At 43.7% G+C, this 14,348-nt stretch overlaps 1 protein-coding gene across 3 annotated transcripts in view; it reads right to left on the bottom strand.

Annotated features, from left to right (window-relative positions):
* scara5 (scavenger receptor class A, member 5 (putative)) overlaps positions 1–14,348 on the bottom strand; it is a 69,253-nt gene that overhangs the window by 28,077 nt on the left and 26,828 nt on the right. For all 3 annotated transcript variants that reach the window (XM_079996837.1, XM_079996838.1, XM_079996836.1), the window contains exons 4-7: positions 8,423–8,622; positions 7,492–7,670; positions 7,183–7,309; positions 5,955–6,123 (exon numbers count right to left, since the gene is read on the bottom strand). In XM_079996837.1, coding sequence (XP_079852963.1) covers positions 5,955–6,123; positions 7,183–7,309; positions 7,492–7,670; positions 8,423–8,622 — 675 coding nt within the window. The remainder of the gene's footprint in view (positions 1–5,954; positions 6,124–7,182; positions 7,310–7,491; positions 7,671–8,422; positions 8,623–14,348) is intronic.

The following is a 14,348-nucleotide window of genomic DNA, read 5'->3' as shown; positions in this document are numbered from 1 at the left end:
CCTGAACATTTGCTCCAACCCTGACTACTTTTAAATCAAGATTTAAAACCTTTATGTTCACCTTTGCTTTCTGCTAAAGCACAAATTACTTTGCACTTTTATCTTTACTCTTTATTCAAATGTAATTACATTGCACTTTTCTTATCTTTATTATTTTATTCAAATGTCTGTTTATGCATTCTTTTAAATCCTGTTTTATTTTATTGTATGACCTATTTTTCATGTGAAGCACAGAAAAAATGCCTTGTGGATAAAATGTGCTATATGAATAAAGTTGCCTTGCCTTGCTTTGCCTCAACTATATACAGGTACTCCACTTAACGACCAAGTTCCGTTCCTAGGACCAGGTTGTTAAGCAAATAGGTCGATAAGTGAGGACCCGTGTTATTTCATGGTAAGGAGGCGTGGTGATTGCGAACGCTAGTGTAGTGAATACTGACAGACAACAGGAACGAGACTGAGACTAAGAACAGTGATGAGATGAGATGCTTGACGCTAAGACGCCGTGCGCACACAGCGGTATTGTACCAACTGGTCGGAGAGCTGGTCCTAAGTCGGAACGCTCGTTAAACAGGTAGGTGAGGACTCACTTAAGTGAGGACTACCTGTATGTAACTTGCAGCCTATGAAGCAGCAATCCGCCCTTAATTGCAGGTCATTTATTTTTTTAATTTTACACAACAGGATCTTATTTTATGCAGCTACATAGTAGTTGCCTATATATTTGATATCCTGTATATTGATAGTATTTTATACTATAGGCTATTGAAGATATGATATCAGTGGAACTAAACACACCTTGGCATAAAATAAAATGTGCACATGCACAATATGTACATGCAATACAATTATAAGTGACAATTTGTCCTTTTCTTACATTTTTTTGTAAAGAGAAACAGAAGTTTGAAATTGCAAGTTGGTGCCAGCTTCGTATCAGTTTCTTTAAAAAAAACTAAAAAAAACACCAATGTATTTTAAGGGAACAGAATTATGTATAAATGGAACATGCAGACCATTTACTTTAGTTAAGTTTAAGTGGAAAGGCAATTATTACAACATTATAACTTATGTGTCTATACATATGATAATGGATTGCCAGGATGCTTTCTTTATTAATATCTTCAGCATTTCCCCTTTAGTAATCATGTGTTTAAATGTTTAAATATTGTTTAAATATTGTTTCATCTGCCATTCTGTGTCATGCTCTGTAGATGTAAAAGAAACATAGCGTTCTGTATCGATGCTGCATTGAACTGGTTTCCTCTGATCGGTTAATCTTTAAATATCGAGAGATATTTATCTATATCTTATCTTATCCAGACTTCACTGAGTTAGACTGTTTTAGCTCCAAGCGGTGCTTGGAGAACCAGCTTAGCTCTGACTGCCAGTTGCCTCTTATGTAAGTGACACTATTGTGGGTTATCGGCGCCTGATCCTAGCGACCTTTAGGGAATACCCGCCAGGAACTAACCAAGTGGAACCAATGCTGGAACTAAGTTCCTCCTGTGGAAGAAGGCCCAAGTTCCTAAGTATTGGAAAGCAAGTTCATGTTTCCTGAAATGGTTCCTGTGGTAGAAGCCCCTTTAAAGTGACTTTGCTAGAACCATGTGTGAGGTGTCCTGGCATATGATTTTAACCTGCCGGCCAATCAATAATAAATATTTTCCATAGCGAGGGAATATCTTGTAACAAGCACACATCGACAAATAAATAGGAACACATACAAATTCACACAAATACACACAATCACACTATTACATTTTAAGACTGAGCCTGACAGCTGGTTTCAGGTCCAAAACTTTGTTGTCGTTGGATTACTCAGGAGGGAGCGAGAGGCAGTGAGTGAGAGCAAAAGAGATTAAGATAGAACCAGAGAGAAGAGAGAAACTCTCTCTCGCCACAATGGGAACCACATGTTTAACAAGGTGGACCACAATACAACCCGTGGGAATACGTTTAAAAAAACAAAATACAAAAATCAAATCCAGGGCCTTGTCATCATTCAGAACACGTCCAGAGGTTCTGTCCATCTGAGTTGCGAGAAGTTCAGACTATTTTGGAGCAAAGGCTTCTCCAAAAGTGGTTCATATGTCTTTTGGGGCCATGGGGAAAACAAATGTGTCCTAAAGGCAGTGAATTGAAGAATTTAGGATAATTCTTTAGTTTGTAGATAATACAAAATAGAAAGTCCTTCACACATACCCAACACAGTGACTTTGTAGTTATCAGATGATAATATTTTGTCTGGACAGGACAGTCCCAGTAACTTCGCACTTTACTTGGCTAAAATTGTAACTTAGCAGTAACTCAGTCCAGACCACCCCAGTGAAATGTTCTTAGGGCTACCACTGCCTGTGTGTGCTTTAGAGAAGGAATTAAAATGAATCTAATTAAGCACAAAATCCTCCCAAAATGCAAAGTGTACAGTTTATACACAGAAGGTAAGACTATTTATGGTACGACTATTTATATTGAGTTAAACCGCAGGTTTTGGTGGACTGTCAAACATCTGGTAAGGAACATTGTGCTAAAGCCCAGCGCGATGTGCCAAACTAACTTCATTTTGTGATGAATAAACAGACTCGATGAAACACACCCGATATGACAGATAACGGCATTCCTGTTAATTCAAGATTTATTGTGGCAACGACAAATGGCAAAGATTGTGGCCAGACAAGGGTTAAAGCGATCCGACTGTGTTTGAAATGGACGAGCCCCGTGAAGTGAAGATATTCCTTTTCAGCTGGAGGATTCAAGGCGGAATCTTTCACGCCAAACAGCCTTGGCTTCTCAGAGCTTTTTAGTTACATGACCATAATAAACAGAAATTGATAGGTGAAACCTCCCAGAAGTCAGCCAACTTTCACTTTGTTCCCCTAAGCAACAACAAAAACACAAATCAGAAAATAAATATAAGTAGATTTCTCTTAATATGTGTGTGGTGTGTACAGTATGTCTATGTACAAACTCCAGAGTGATGTAAAGCAAACATGTCTCTCAGATACTCATTTTGTATTAATCACTCTTGGGGAAATGATGTATCCGCCACATTTGACCCATCCCATACCTAGGAGCAGTGGGCAGCTGCAGTGCAGCACCTGGGGACTTGAGCTCTTTTGCCAGGGGAACCAACCTTAGTTAGTTAACCTCTAACATACTGTACATGTATTTCGATGGGGGGAGGAAACCAGGGAAAACCCCCACAAACACAGCTAGAACATGCACACTCCACACAGAAAGGTCCTGGGACAACCAGGATTCAAATCCAGGATCTTCCTGCTGTGAGGCAACAGTGCTAACCACTGAGCCACCGTGCCTCTCATTACTGGTCATCAGCCGTCAGTGGGGACCATAAACGTTTCCATGCCTTGGTTCTGCTCAAGTGAACTTGCAACACACCCTTCATTGCCAACCTCAAATTTTGTCTTGAGAAACAGGGATTTGGCTGCCCGGGAAAACAGGCAATTACACACACATAGGCACATAAGACGTCAATATGCAGAGGAATACCAACATCAAAGTAGATACGTTTAACTTGAATCACTGAGATTGTGATCGGTGAGACCTCTTTTTCAAGAGAAACAAATGCATTTAACTCCAGTGGTCTTCATAAGTTCAACATTGGTACGAGCAACTTTTGGAGCTAACCAATCCTGTGAAACAGTGTCATGCTTTGAAAGCAACATTGAAGATTTTAGAAATCCCAAAGATTTTGATAGCCTTGTATTTGAAAACCGAGATATGCAAATACCTTGTAGTTGTGAATAATAACTTTTATATATAACTCACGATGATGAGTGCAGTACAATTGTCAATTGCTCTCTCTCTCTCCCTCGCTCGCCAACTCCCTCTATTTTTCTCCTTCTCACTCTCACACAGAGGCGTGCATACCAACATAGCACTGTCAAACTGAAGAATAGTTCTGAAACCCAAGCAGATGGCACTCACTTCACATCAATTAAAACACTTTGTTTTTCCACTTATGTTTTCCCTCGACACGGGGAGAAGAGAACGTAGGAGCGGAGGGAGCTGGCGGTGACGGAAATTAAAGTGGAAAAGAGAAAAGGCTGATAAGGATAGGGGAGAAGGGAAGGTGGAGTTGGTCAGACAAAGGAGGGACGAGGCCGGAAGAGGAGAAGAAGGTGGATCCTGTTGAGTTTCAGGAATCAGAGATGAGGTAGATTCGTGCCATTTGGTCTAAAATGGCGGTGAACCGCATTACAACTATAGAGGACTGTAGAGGATGAGCTCACAGGAAGAGCACAGGGAAGACATCTAAGGTATGAAGAGTTTCTCTACGGCTGCAGTAGATAGACATAGAGTGTTATCATAAAAAGTTCAATATTTCAAGCTCTTGGCACAAAGTGACGTATGATAATCCAAGTGCCTACGCCTCCTCACTGTGAAATAAAAATGATTTCAAACCCGTTCTGCCAGCCTTCGCCTGCTAGCAGCCTAGTGTTGATGAGAATCTTCTTCTTCTCCCCTGTTTTTGGTTCGGAGTAAAATTGCGGGGCAAAGTAGGACGTGATATTGGCCGGAGGAGAGATACAAAGAAAGGGGCACGATAAGAGAAAATAAGAGAGAAGAAGGGAGGTAAAAATGCTCCTGGCTTTTCATAAATGTCTGTTAGTTAATGACAAATAAATGGAGACCTTGCAAAACCAAAGACAGGGCAGCTTGATTGCTGATTGTAGATGAAGTATTAACACGTAGAATGGATTCCAGGCGGGAGCGAGCAAACGGCCATCCCACCCACATGTAAAGGCAGACGCAGGAATCTCTTTCGCTTTGGACTCCCATCAATCAACCCCGGGGCTGCGTCCCTTGCCAGCATGACATCATGGCATTCCTAAAACTGATTTTAACAAGCCGGGGTTCTCATTCGCTACACTGATTCACTCAGAGCTAATCAGCCCTGTGCAGATTGGAGAAGGAACACTTTTAGGTTGCTCAGTTCCCCTCTAAAAAAAAAAAAAGAGTGATTTTCAGGGTGTTACATTCATCGCTGCATGCTCGGGTCACTTTCCTTCCATTGTGTGGAAAGAAACTCTTGGGCCGGACATGGATGAAATAGGTGAAAATTGTTTCACGGTGCTGTGTTTCCGGATGCCAGATAGAGAGCACAAAGAATTGTTGCTGTTACGAATGGCAATAATATATTATGACTGTGCAACTGAAATATCTGCCATCAGCTTTTAGACATGTAATTGCTGACTTTACCATGTACTGACCCGATATCTGATGTGTAATAAAGCATCTTGGAAATGAAGAAATCCCGGGTTCCAGCAGAACGATTTGATTACACTTTTTCAACAAATCAAATTAGAACGAATGTTCAGTCACAAAAAACACTTCTCTTCGTTGTCACTTATCATCAGGGATTCAAAATATGTCGTTTTAGTTGGTACTTTCACTGAACTATAGTTCCTACACTCCCACCTCCACTCCATCTCCACTGGTATCAGGTTCTACTTCTAAATCCATCTCCTCCTCTATCAAGCTCCATCTCCACCTGTATCAAGTTCTATCTTCACCCAATCATCACCTGTATCAGGTTCCGTCTCCACCAGTATCACATTCCATCTCCATCTGTACCAAGTTCTATCTTCACCCTGTCTCCACCTGTATTAGGTTCCATCTCCACCTGTATCAAGTTCTATCTTCACCCCATTTCCATCTGTATCAGGTTCCATCTCCACCAGTGTCAGGTTCCATCTCCAGCAGTGTCAGGTTCTACCTCCAATGCGTCTCCTCTGGAATCAGGTTCCATCCCCCCCTCTATCAGGTTCTGTACATTCACCCCTTCTCCAACAGTATCAGGTTCCATTACAGTAAATGCTGAGTCTCCATTGGGAGTTCCCATTCCCTGCCATTAAGAGTTTCCATTGTAACTGTTTTAAGCGCCATCGTCTCTACCAACAAGCCTGTTGATACTAGGTATTTGGGAATACCTGCTACTATGGTGAGATTTTTGAAGGCCATGGAATGCTCCCAGTCATTGATGCGCAGGTCCTCAGTGATGGTGTTAAGAATCTCCATCTCATTCCTCAGCTGGGCCTCGGTATGGATGTGGGTCATCCACAGGTTGGTGGTGTCCTCCGTGATGTTGCTGATCTGAATCTGAAGAATTGTGGGGTCACACGCAGAGTTTTCAAGTTTATGTATGTGCCAGCGTGTACCCTGTATCCTGAAGCGCATGCAGTGGGACTGAGTGGGTGGGAGGTCTGATCAAAGTTTGAAAGTGTTTTTTCTATTAGAAGTTGTTCATTAGGATAGTTTTCCGCATCACGCTGCTGCCTCAAAATGAAGCTGAAAGGACATTTGCTGACATTCTGGCCTTCCATAATAATCCAGTCAGAATAATGTGAAGGCAGAATTCAAATGCTTAGAGTTACACGAGGCTTCAGCATGCATGCAAACTTAGCGTTTCTTCTGAAAGTGACAAGAACATCAGGACCAATGCGGCTCATCTGGGTGGAGATTAGGTTCAAGGAGACAGCACACTAATGTACAGTATGCACATCATTGTTTGAAATAAATCCTTAGTCTTGGAACTAGTCTTTGATGAGACTTGGTTTGATCAGATCGCTATATTAAAAGTCAGGATTTACAACTTGTTTTTGACATAAGCCTTAGTGTCTGGATTGGTAAAATTTGCCAAAGGCCTGAGACACTGCAATGGAATGCAGTATACAATAACTGTGTCTAAATGTGGGTTTCATAATTCAGACACAAATTCCAACTATTCATTCACATCCACACTCATTGCTTTTCAGTATATAGATCGAGTGACTTAAAAACAGTCTAATCAAGGTTTTGCTTTTCATTTTGGCACATTTTTCTGCATGTCACTAAAATCCACTGAATATTGTTCTACTGGAATGCTAGGGCACAAATTACTCCCTATACCATTTCCCCATGGGTATGAATAAAGTGAAATCCAATTTTATTCTTTGTATTAGTGTGTTTGTTTGTGAGCGTGTATAGGGGTGTGTATGAGGGAGAGGGAATTTCAATATGGTTTTGGTTGTGTTCCAGTGAAACCCAAACAAACAAATAAAACAAACACAAGTCTACCATGAAGGTAGATGATGTTTGCAAGATGCTGACAATGAAGCCAAGATACCCTTTTAAGGCGTTGCCTGAAAGAAAAATTGTGAAGCGTGAACCTCCGGCGACCTGCAGGTCCTGGATCTTCAAGTGGTGCACGCTGATGTCACTGCTGAAGGTGTGATTGACAGCTCCCACCGTCCAATTGACCTCCTCCAGCTTCTCTCTCAGCCCACTCAGCTCCCCCGAGGTTTCCCTGGAATACGACGAAACAGAACCACGATATAAAACTGAGTGTGATCTCCGTGGTGACACAAACCCTGCTTGAAATGAATATGTAGTAAATCAAGTTATTTTCGGAAGAGCTAGCGTGGGTGTCCTCGACCCATACTCTGCATTGTAATGTGTGTGTGTGTGTGTGTGTGTGTTTGTTTGTACCTGAGCAGACGGTCCTGATCACGGAGCCAGATGGAGGCGCGGGACACCTCCGTGGTGAGGCCCGTCAGGTTGCGGCTGGCAGAGCTGCTCAGGGAGGACAGCCTGTCGTCCAGCTGCACCAGGTAGCCCTCCGCCTGAAGGGAGTGGCCCTGAATGCTCCTCAGCTCGGTTTCCAGGCCCTAGCGCAGTGGTGGGGGTTTTAGATCAACCAACCTTTTTTATTGTCCTTCATCGTTCTTACGGTCAACATTGACCCTGGTCACTGGATCATTGGGAGGGGCGATTTGTTTTGGTCCAAGGAATGTCCTTCCTTTTCAGTTATTTCTGACAGAGAGCTATGGAGGCTATGTTGGTTTGCGGTGCAGAGTGTTTCTAAAGTATTTGGGGAGCAAATTCTGCATCTATAATAAGGCACAAATTTGGGGTTTTCATTCGCAGCTGAGGCTAGTTCATTCGTTTTGTGTCTACACAATAAATCAAAACTAACTTCTTCAGTTGTGTTGGTTTTGAAATCAAAAAAGCTGATCTAGATCACCGGATTGGACGGTTCTAAAAGGTTCCCGTACCAACGCTGAGCTAGGGAAGACCTTAATTCTTGATTGAAATGTGAAGAAACACTAGTCGACGATAACAACGTTTTTTTGGGCTATTTTAGGGGTAGACACTCCTCCCACTCCCTCTCGTGTATAATTGGCTGGACTTTTGATGAGATGTACTTAAAAGAGCTACAGTAAGTTGGTGTCTTACCATGTCCAACCATAACTTTAGCATCATTTGACAACTTCAACATTCAACACTGTAGCAATTTGTAATACTGTCAAAAACTGTTTGATAATGAATGACCGTCTGAACTGTACCTGCTCTTACGCTGCTCTGGTTTCCACGTTCCCTCAATCCTTTTATTACGGCCGTAACATTAGACAGGTCGTACCTTGATGAGGATCTCCAGCCGCTGCAGCCAGTCGCTGTGGTTCTGGAAGAGGTTCTCCAGCTTCCAAATGTTCTCCAGCAGGTCGACCCGTTCCGACGCCTCTCCCAGGGTCTGCTGCAGCAGGCGGGAGCGCTCCGACATGCGCGTCATGTTCTCCATCAGCACCTCCTGGCGCTCCGTCGAGACCCGGGAGTGCGAGACTGCGGAGGGGGGGCCGAGAAGCAAAGAAGAGACGGAACAAGGGAGGATTAGAAAGACTTTGAAATTCTTCACACAACAGCATGACAGGTGGACATTACAGCTCACAGTTCCGCTGCATATCACAATATGCTTTTATATTTTTTTAATTTTTCCACCCTCCAAGTGCTGTTGTGTTCAAGTGTTTTTGTAATTCCTGAAACGGTGCCGGTGCCTGAAAGCATGCCTGATGTGCGCAGAGATGGCAGAAGTTAAACAAAGCATTAAGGCAGGACAATCTCCACCATGCGGCTCCTATTAGAGTGTATATTTAGCTGTGAAATCACATTTGTTGACAGTTCGCTTACTGGCAGTGACACTTCCATGTCTTGGTTTTGGCTGCGCCGAACAGAACCCCCCTCCCCACCCCCACCCCATCTTCCGTCCTCCACCATGCCTAATGAGAACAAGCTCTGCAGTATCGTATTCTTGTTGAGGACACGTCGCTCGGTAACGAAGGGGTCGGCGCCGGGAGATATTTAGCAAAAAACAATCTGAAGCGATACGCAGTGAGAGCGGCCCACGTTCCAGAACGACCTGGAACCATGTGGGCCAGGAAAAAAAAGAAAAAAGAAAAAAAGGAGTGGCTGACCATGGACGAAAGAGGGTGTGTACCTGAGAAATTAAAGGAAACGCATGATCCCCTGCACACATGCCTTTGAGCCCTCTTGGATACATTAATCTCCCCATTCTAAAAGCATAGTCTTCCATGCACTCCAAGCGACTCTGCTACTCGTGCTCTTGTGAGCGCTACAATGCCAAGGCCAGGGAACAGGAATGACTTCTCTGCGAGAATAACAGGACTTTTGGGAGGCCCTTCCCTCCCGTATCTACATTCCATCCCATTATGTGTGTTATGTTTGTCACCAATGACCTGCAAAACGAAATAAGCTTGTATCTATCCACTCCAGAAGGCTCCTTATTGCTAAACGATGGACTGTCAGTGTGTTTTACACACACACACACACACAATCACACACACACACACTGAAGGCAATGCATCATACCTGCAGCTTTGGCTTGTTCGGCACAGCCCCCAAACACACTGATTAAAAACCTGGATTAATGCCACCACTCTACTGAAATCCTTCCACTTTTTAATCAAAGTCAGGTGACACCACGGCTCTCGTAGTGAGAACACGTCAAGAAATGTCCTATTAAACAAACATTTGTTTAAAAGCTGTCACCAAACACGTTGTTCTCTTTTATGAGACGATCACGTAACGTAAATAATACAGATCCCTCAATCACAACGTGTGCCAGAGCAGACTTGGTGGCTGAAAGGTGGCCATCTGCAGTGCTGACCCGGTTAACTAAATAAACATATACATCGATCAGCCACAACATTAAAACCCCTGACAGGTGAAGTGGTTTTCTTCTACATCATGTGGATGGCCGGGGTTAGGGCGCGATCCAATCGAGAATTTGTGGGATGTACTGGAACAACAAGCCCCATGAGGGCCCCACCTCGCAACTTACAGGACATAAGGATCTGCTGTGCCAGACGCCACAGGACACCTTCAGAAGTCTTGTGGAGTCCACGCCTCGACGGATCAGAGCTGTTTTGGCGGCACAAGGGGCAGCTACACAATTTTAGTGGCGATTAGTGGTGTTTTTTATGTGTTGGCTGATCTGTGTATATATACACACGGTATATACATAAATGCAGTATATACTCCACCAACCCTAAGGTCATACGCAGATTCATTATCAGGACATTGCTTATGTGACACCCTCTGGACCAGATGTATGAAGCCTTTTGGGCATTCTGCGTCTATAACAATGCACATTATTTATCAAGGGAGGACCGCACAAACAACGAGAGAAGATATGATACGTGCGGTAGATCCGGCTGGCTTTGCTAACTTTCAGGCTGCTCGCGAGAATCAGTTATTTTCTGGAAATTTCTCCGTCTCTTAAGAGCAGGTGAGAATTAAAGCAGGTATATAAAGTATATCCCTGCTGTGTATATATAGTAGACACCCTCAGTAGCCGTCTACTGGCCCTGCTACTCGATTTTCTTTCGTGAGAAATTTCTTTCAGTTACATAAATTTCCAGACGTTGGAATTGCATCTTTGCACCTTTTCAGCTGTAATTCATATGCAAAAATGCAACCAGAACGCAGATTGCATGAAAGGTAAAATGTGAATCTGCCCCTTGACATGATTTTGGCTGAAATTAATACATTTTGCTTAATTTAACAATGTTGTGCTGTATTATAATTTATAGGGAAAAACCTTATGAAACAACTTTGAGATTTTCTTTTCAAAAAAGTGACAGTTGAACTGGATGATATAATTAAATGAGAGGAAAAAAATAGACGAGTCCCAGAAGGCACTGCGTTCATCCAGGAGCTCTTGTAGCTCAGCCCCCATAGTTTGAATAAAGGGGGGGAATTGGGGGGGGGTCCAACCACCCTACTTGAACCCCGTCAAAATAGGTAAAAACAACAGGTCGGAGGGGTTGAAACATTTATTTATACTTCTTACCTGTAATTGTAAACATTACGATATTTCCCATATTCATGCCTGGAAAATCTTGTAAAACGATTTCAGACACCCCTAAAGTGGACCATACCATGACGCTGAGCATCGCACTCCGCAGCCGAGGACACGATCCACAGCTTAGATCAGAGCGATGTTAAAAACTGTCTGTTTTTATTGTAGATTCATTTATTCTACTCGGTTTTCCAATTGAACAAAACAGAACAAAAACTCCCCGTGTGGACACCTTCTCAGTCACTGTCTTACAACCCCCCGCCGGAGTATGTATAATTCGCACTCTTTCAGGTCCTATATGGAAAACTCATCCCTGTCCTGTTCTACTTTAGACCTCGTCTTCTGTTACACTTTATTACCCTTTTAGGCGATGGGGACGAAAGCAAGTGAAAATTTAAAACAGATCAGCAGTATTCCCAGATTCGCATCTCAACGGTGCTTGAATTCCAGGGCCGTGGGGAGTTTCTTGTGAGGGAGAGAGGAGACTTTATCCAACTATCTATGATGTGTTCTGGCTCAGGACTTCGCTGGGACTGGCAGCCGGCCAGCAAGTCAGCCAGCGCAACAGCTGGGCGACAGGATGTGATGATGGGAGCGGATCTGTTATTCAAGGCCTCAAAGGTGCAGACCCAACAGGGGGAATGTTGCACAATTCGGGAAGATGTGTTCACACACACGCATGCATGCACACACGCACACACACAAACACACACCCACACACAGAAATACACACACACACACACATGCGCACACGCAGACATGCACACACACACACACACACACACACACACACGCACACACATATACTGTATATATACTGTATACTGTACACACACACACACACACACACACACACACACACATACACACACACACACACACAAATGATTCACGCTTATAGTCATTACTGAACCCAACTAAAACAGAGATTATTTTTTTGCATGACCACTAGCGTCCTGACAATATGGAAGAATTTATAACCACAATAATAAACACTTAAAAAGTTAAAACACTTCTAGGTTTGCTCATATTTTTCATCCCAGGCCTTAAACATTAAATGATGAGAACGAACATTCAAATGTTGGTTCCCATCATTTTTAACTGTTCATAGCAAAACCTCTCCATCTTTACAACTGAGAAACTTACCACTCTGCTGCAGCTTCTCACTGTGCGCTGTGCTCCCAGCTTCTCACTGGGCTTAAATGCAGCCCAATGGGACAAATGCTTAAGCTTTACAAAAAGTCTCCTTTGTGAAAACGGGAAGCTTACACTATTGCCAGACAGTCCTTATAAGTTATACTGAAAATATGTTGCCTCACAGCAAGAAGGTCCTGGTTCACAACCCATGACTGGGGGCCTTTCTTTGTAGAGGTTGAACGTTCTCCACATGTTCACATGGGTCTACTCCTCTCTCATCATCGGGAGAAACTATACATTTATCATGAGTAATAAAACAATATTTAAGCATATAACTTTGTTAGTTTCTTTCACCCTTTTCTGATCTATTCTGGTTAATCAGACATTTTTCCACACTTGTAGGATTTGTAGATAGTCTTCAATTGCCCAGAGGAAAAGATTACACATTCAGAGTGTAGTGTCGCCTGGCAACACACTGACTCAGAGAGAAAAGACTCAAAGAAGGTCAATGAAAATGATGAAATGTCCACTTGAAAATATCCCTAGGCATTGATGAACCAAGTGTAATCACTTGTGTCCAAGGTCGACCGTAGGTATCATGATAAAGGGGTAATGGCGATCCAAAATATCGATATACATTGTTACATACGATTTCACCAAAGCCCAAATTTCTGGGCTTTATACCTTGCCCTGCACGATACAGCAGCTGTGACACAGTGGCTGATCCCAAAATGCTTCCAGATAAAGTGTGGCTTGTCTAGCTTCAGCACAGTGGGAGCGCATCCTTGACCTCTAAAATGATCCGGCTGAAACGTCCCTTTGTGTGGCGGCTCGCGAAGTGTAACAGCTGGCTTTGGAAGAGCCACTGAGGGAGAAACGGCGGTGACGGGGGGGGTGCTCCTAATGAAGTAATGTGACCGATGGAACAAACAAGGGAAGACAGGGAAAGATGTCTGACAGTAATCCTCCATTTGCAGTAAGACGTAGGCCAGACACTCGGAGAGGAAAAGAGATGGGGAAACAGAGAGAGAGAGAGTGATCTGTCTCTCTCTTCCACGCTGATCACCATTCCAGGCCCGATGAGGCCCCCGGTGCGCTAGAAACTCAAAAGGCGTCCGGTTTGCTTACGGGTCCAACTCAGCGCAAGGCCATACTGGCATTACTGTACTGGGAGACGGATTTAGCCACAAAATGCTTTTTTGGGGGACTTGTGTCTGCTTTCTTTCTTTCTTTCTGCTTCTCTCTTCTTGGCTGTTTTCTCCGGACCACACCTGGGGGATCATTTCCAAAGGAGGACAAGCTTTGAGTCCATTAGTGAAAATAGTTTTGAGTCTAAATCGATGACTTCACATTATCGTGCAGTTTAGTGCGATGGGCCACAGCTTGGATTCTTTGCAAAGGGAGTCAAATACCGCCATATGTCACAATAACAAGGTCTTCCAGCCCGATCTCCAGACCTTCCCACACATGCACGCACACACACACACACACACACACACACACACACACATTCCAAACAGGGTGGGCAGGCTGGCTGGACAACGTCAGGGACAGAAGGAGGACCTCAGACAAAGGGGTTGGTTGGGGCTATGAGATCCACATTCCTCCCTCGGGGGTAAAAGTCAAAGATGACCCGGCGACAGAGACGCTGACCTTGTGTCTCCATCTTCCATTTAGATCGACAGACACACACACGCATACTTGTCTGTCTGGGTACGTGTCAATATCTGTACGTTTTTGGGGGGTTTTACCCATATCAAAAATCTGTGTCCGTGTGCCTTTTTGCCTGTGCCATGTGGTACAAATTAACCCCGCCCGCCATGTAAACAGGTTGTTTGGAAGCGTGCGGCCTTCCAAGTCGTGCCCATTTAACAGAGCATTAACTCGCAACGAGGCTGCAGTTAAAGGGTTTTTTGCGTGGAGGGAGAAATTCCACAAAAAAAAAGGGGAACAGGGACTTACTCATCCCCTGCTCGGCGACGCCCTGCCCTCTCCTCTCCCGGAACATTTTGCGGTTGCTTTTCAAACCGCGTTGAGTCTATCTGCCGACCCC

This window comes from Zeus faber (genome assembly GCF_960531495.2).
Source record: "Zeus faber genome assembly, chromosome: 2".
NCBI lineage: Eukaryota > Metazoa > Chordata > Actinopteri > Zeiformes > Zeidae > Zeus > Zeus faber.
Note: the sequence above shows the minus strand (reverse complement) of the source record. Positions and strands in the feature narration are given on the sequence as shown.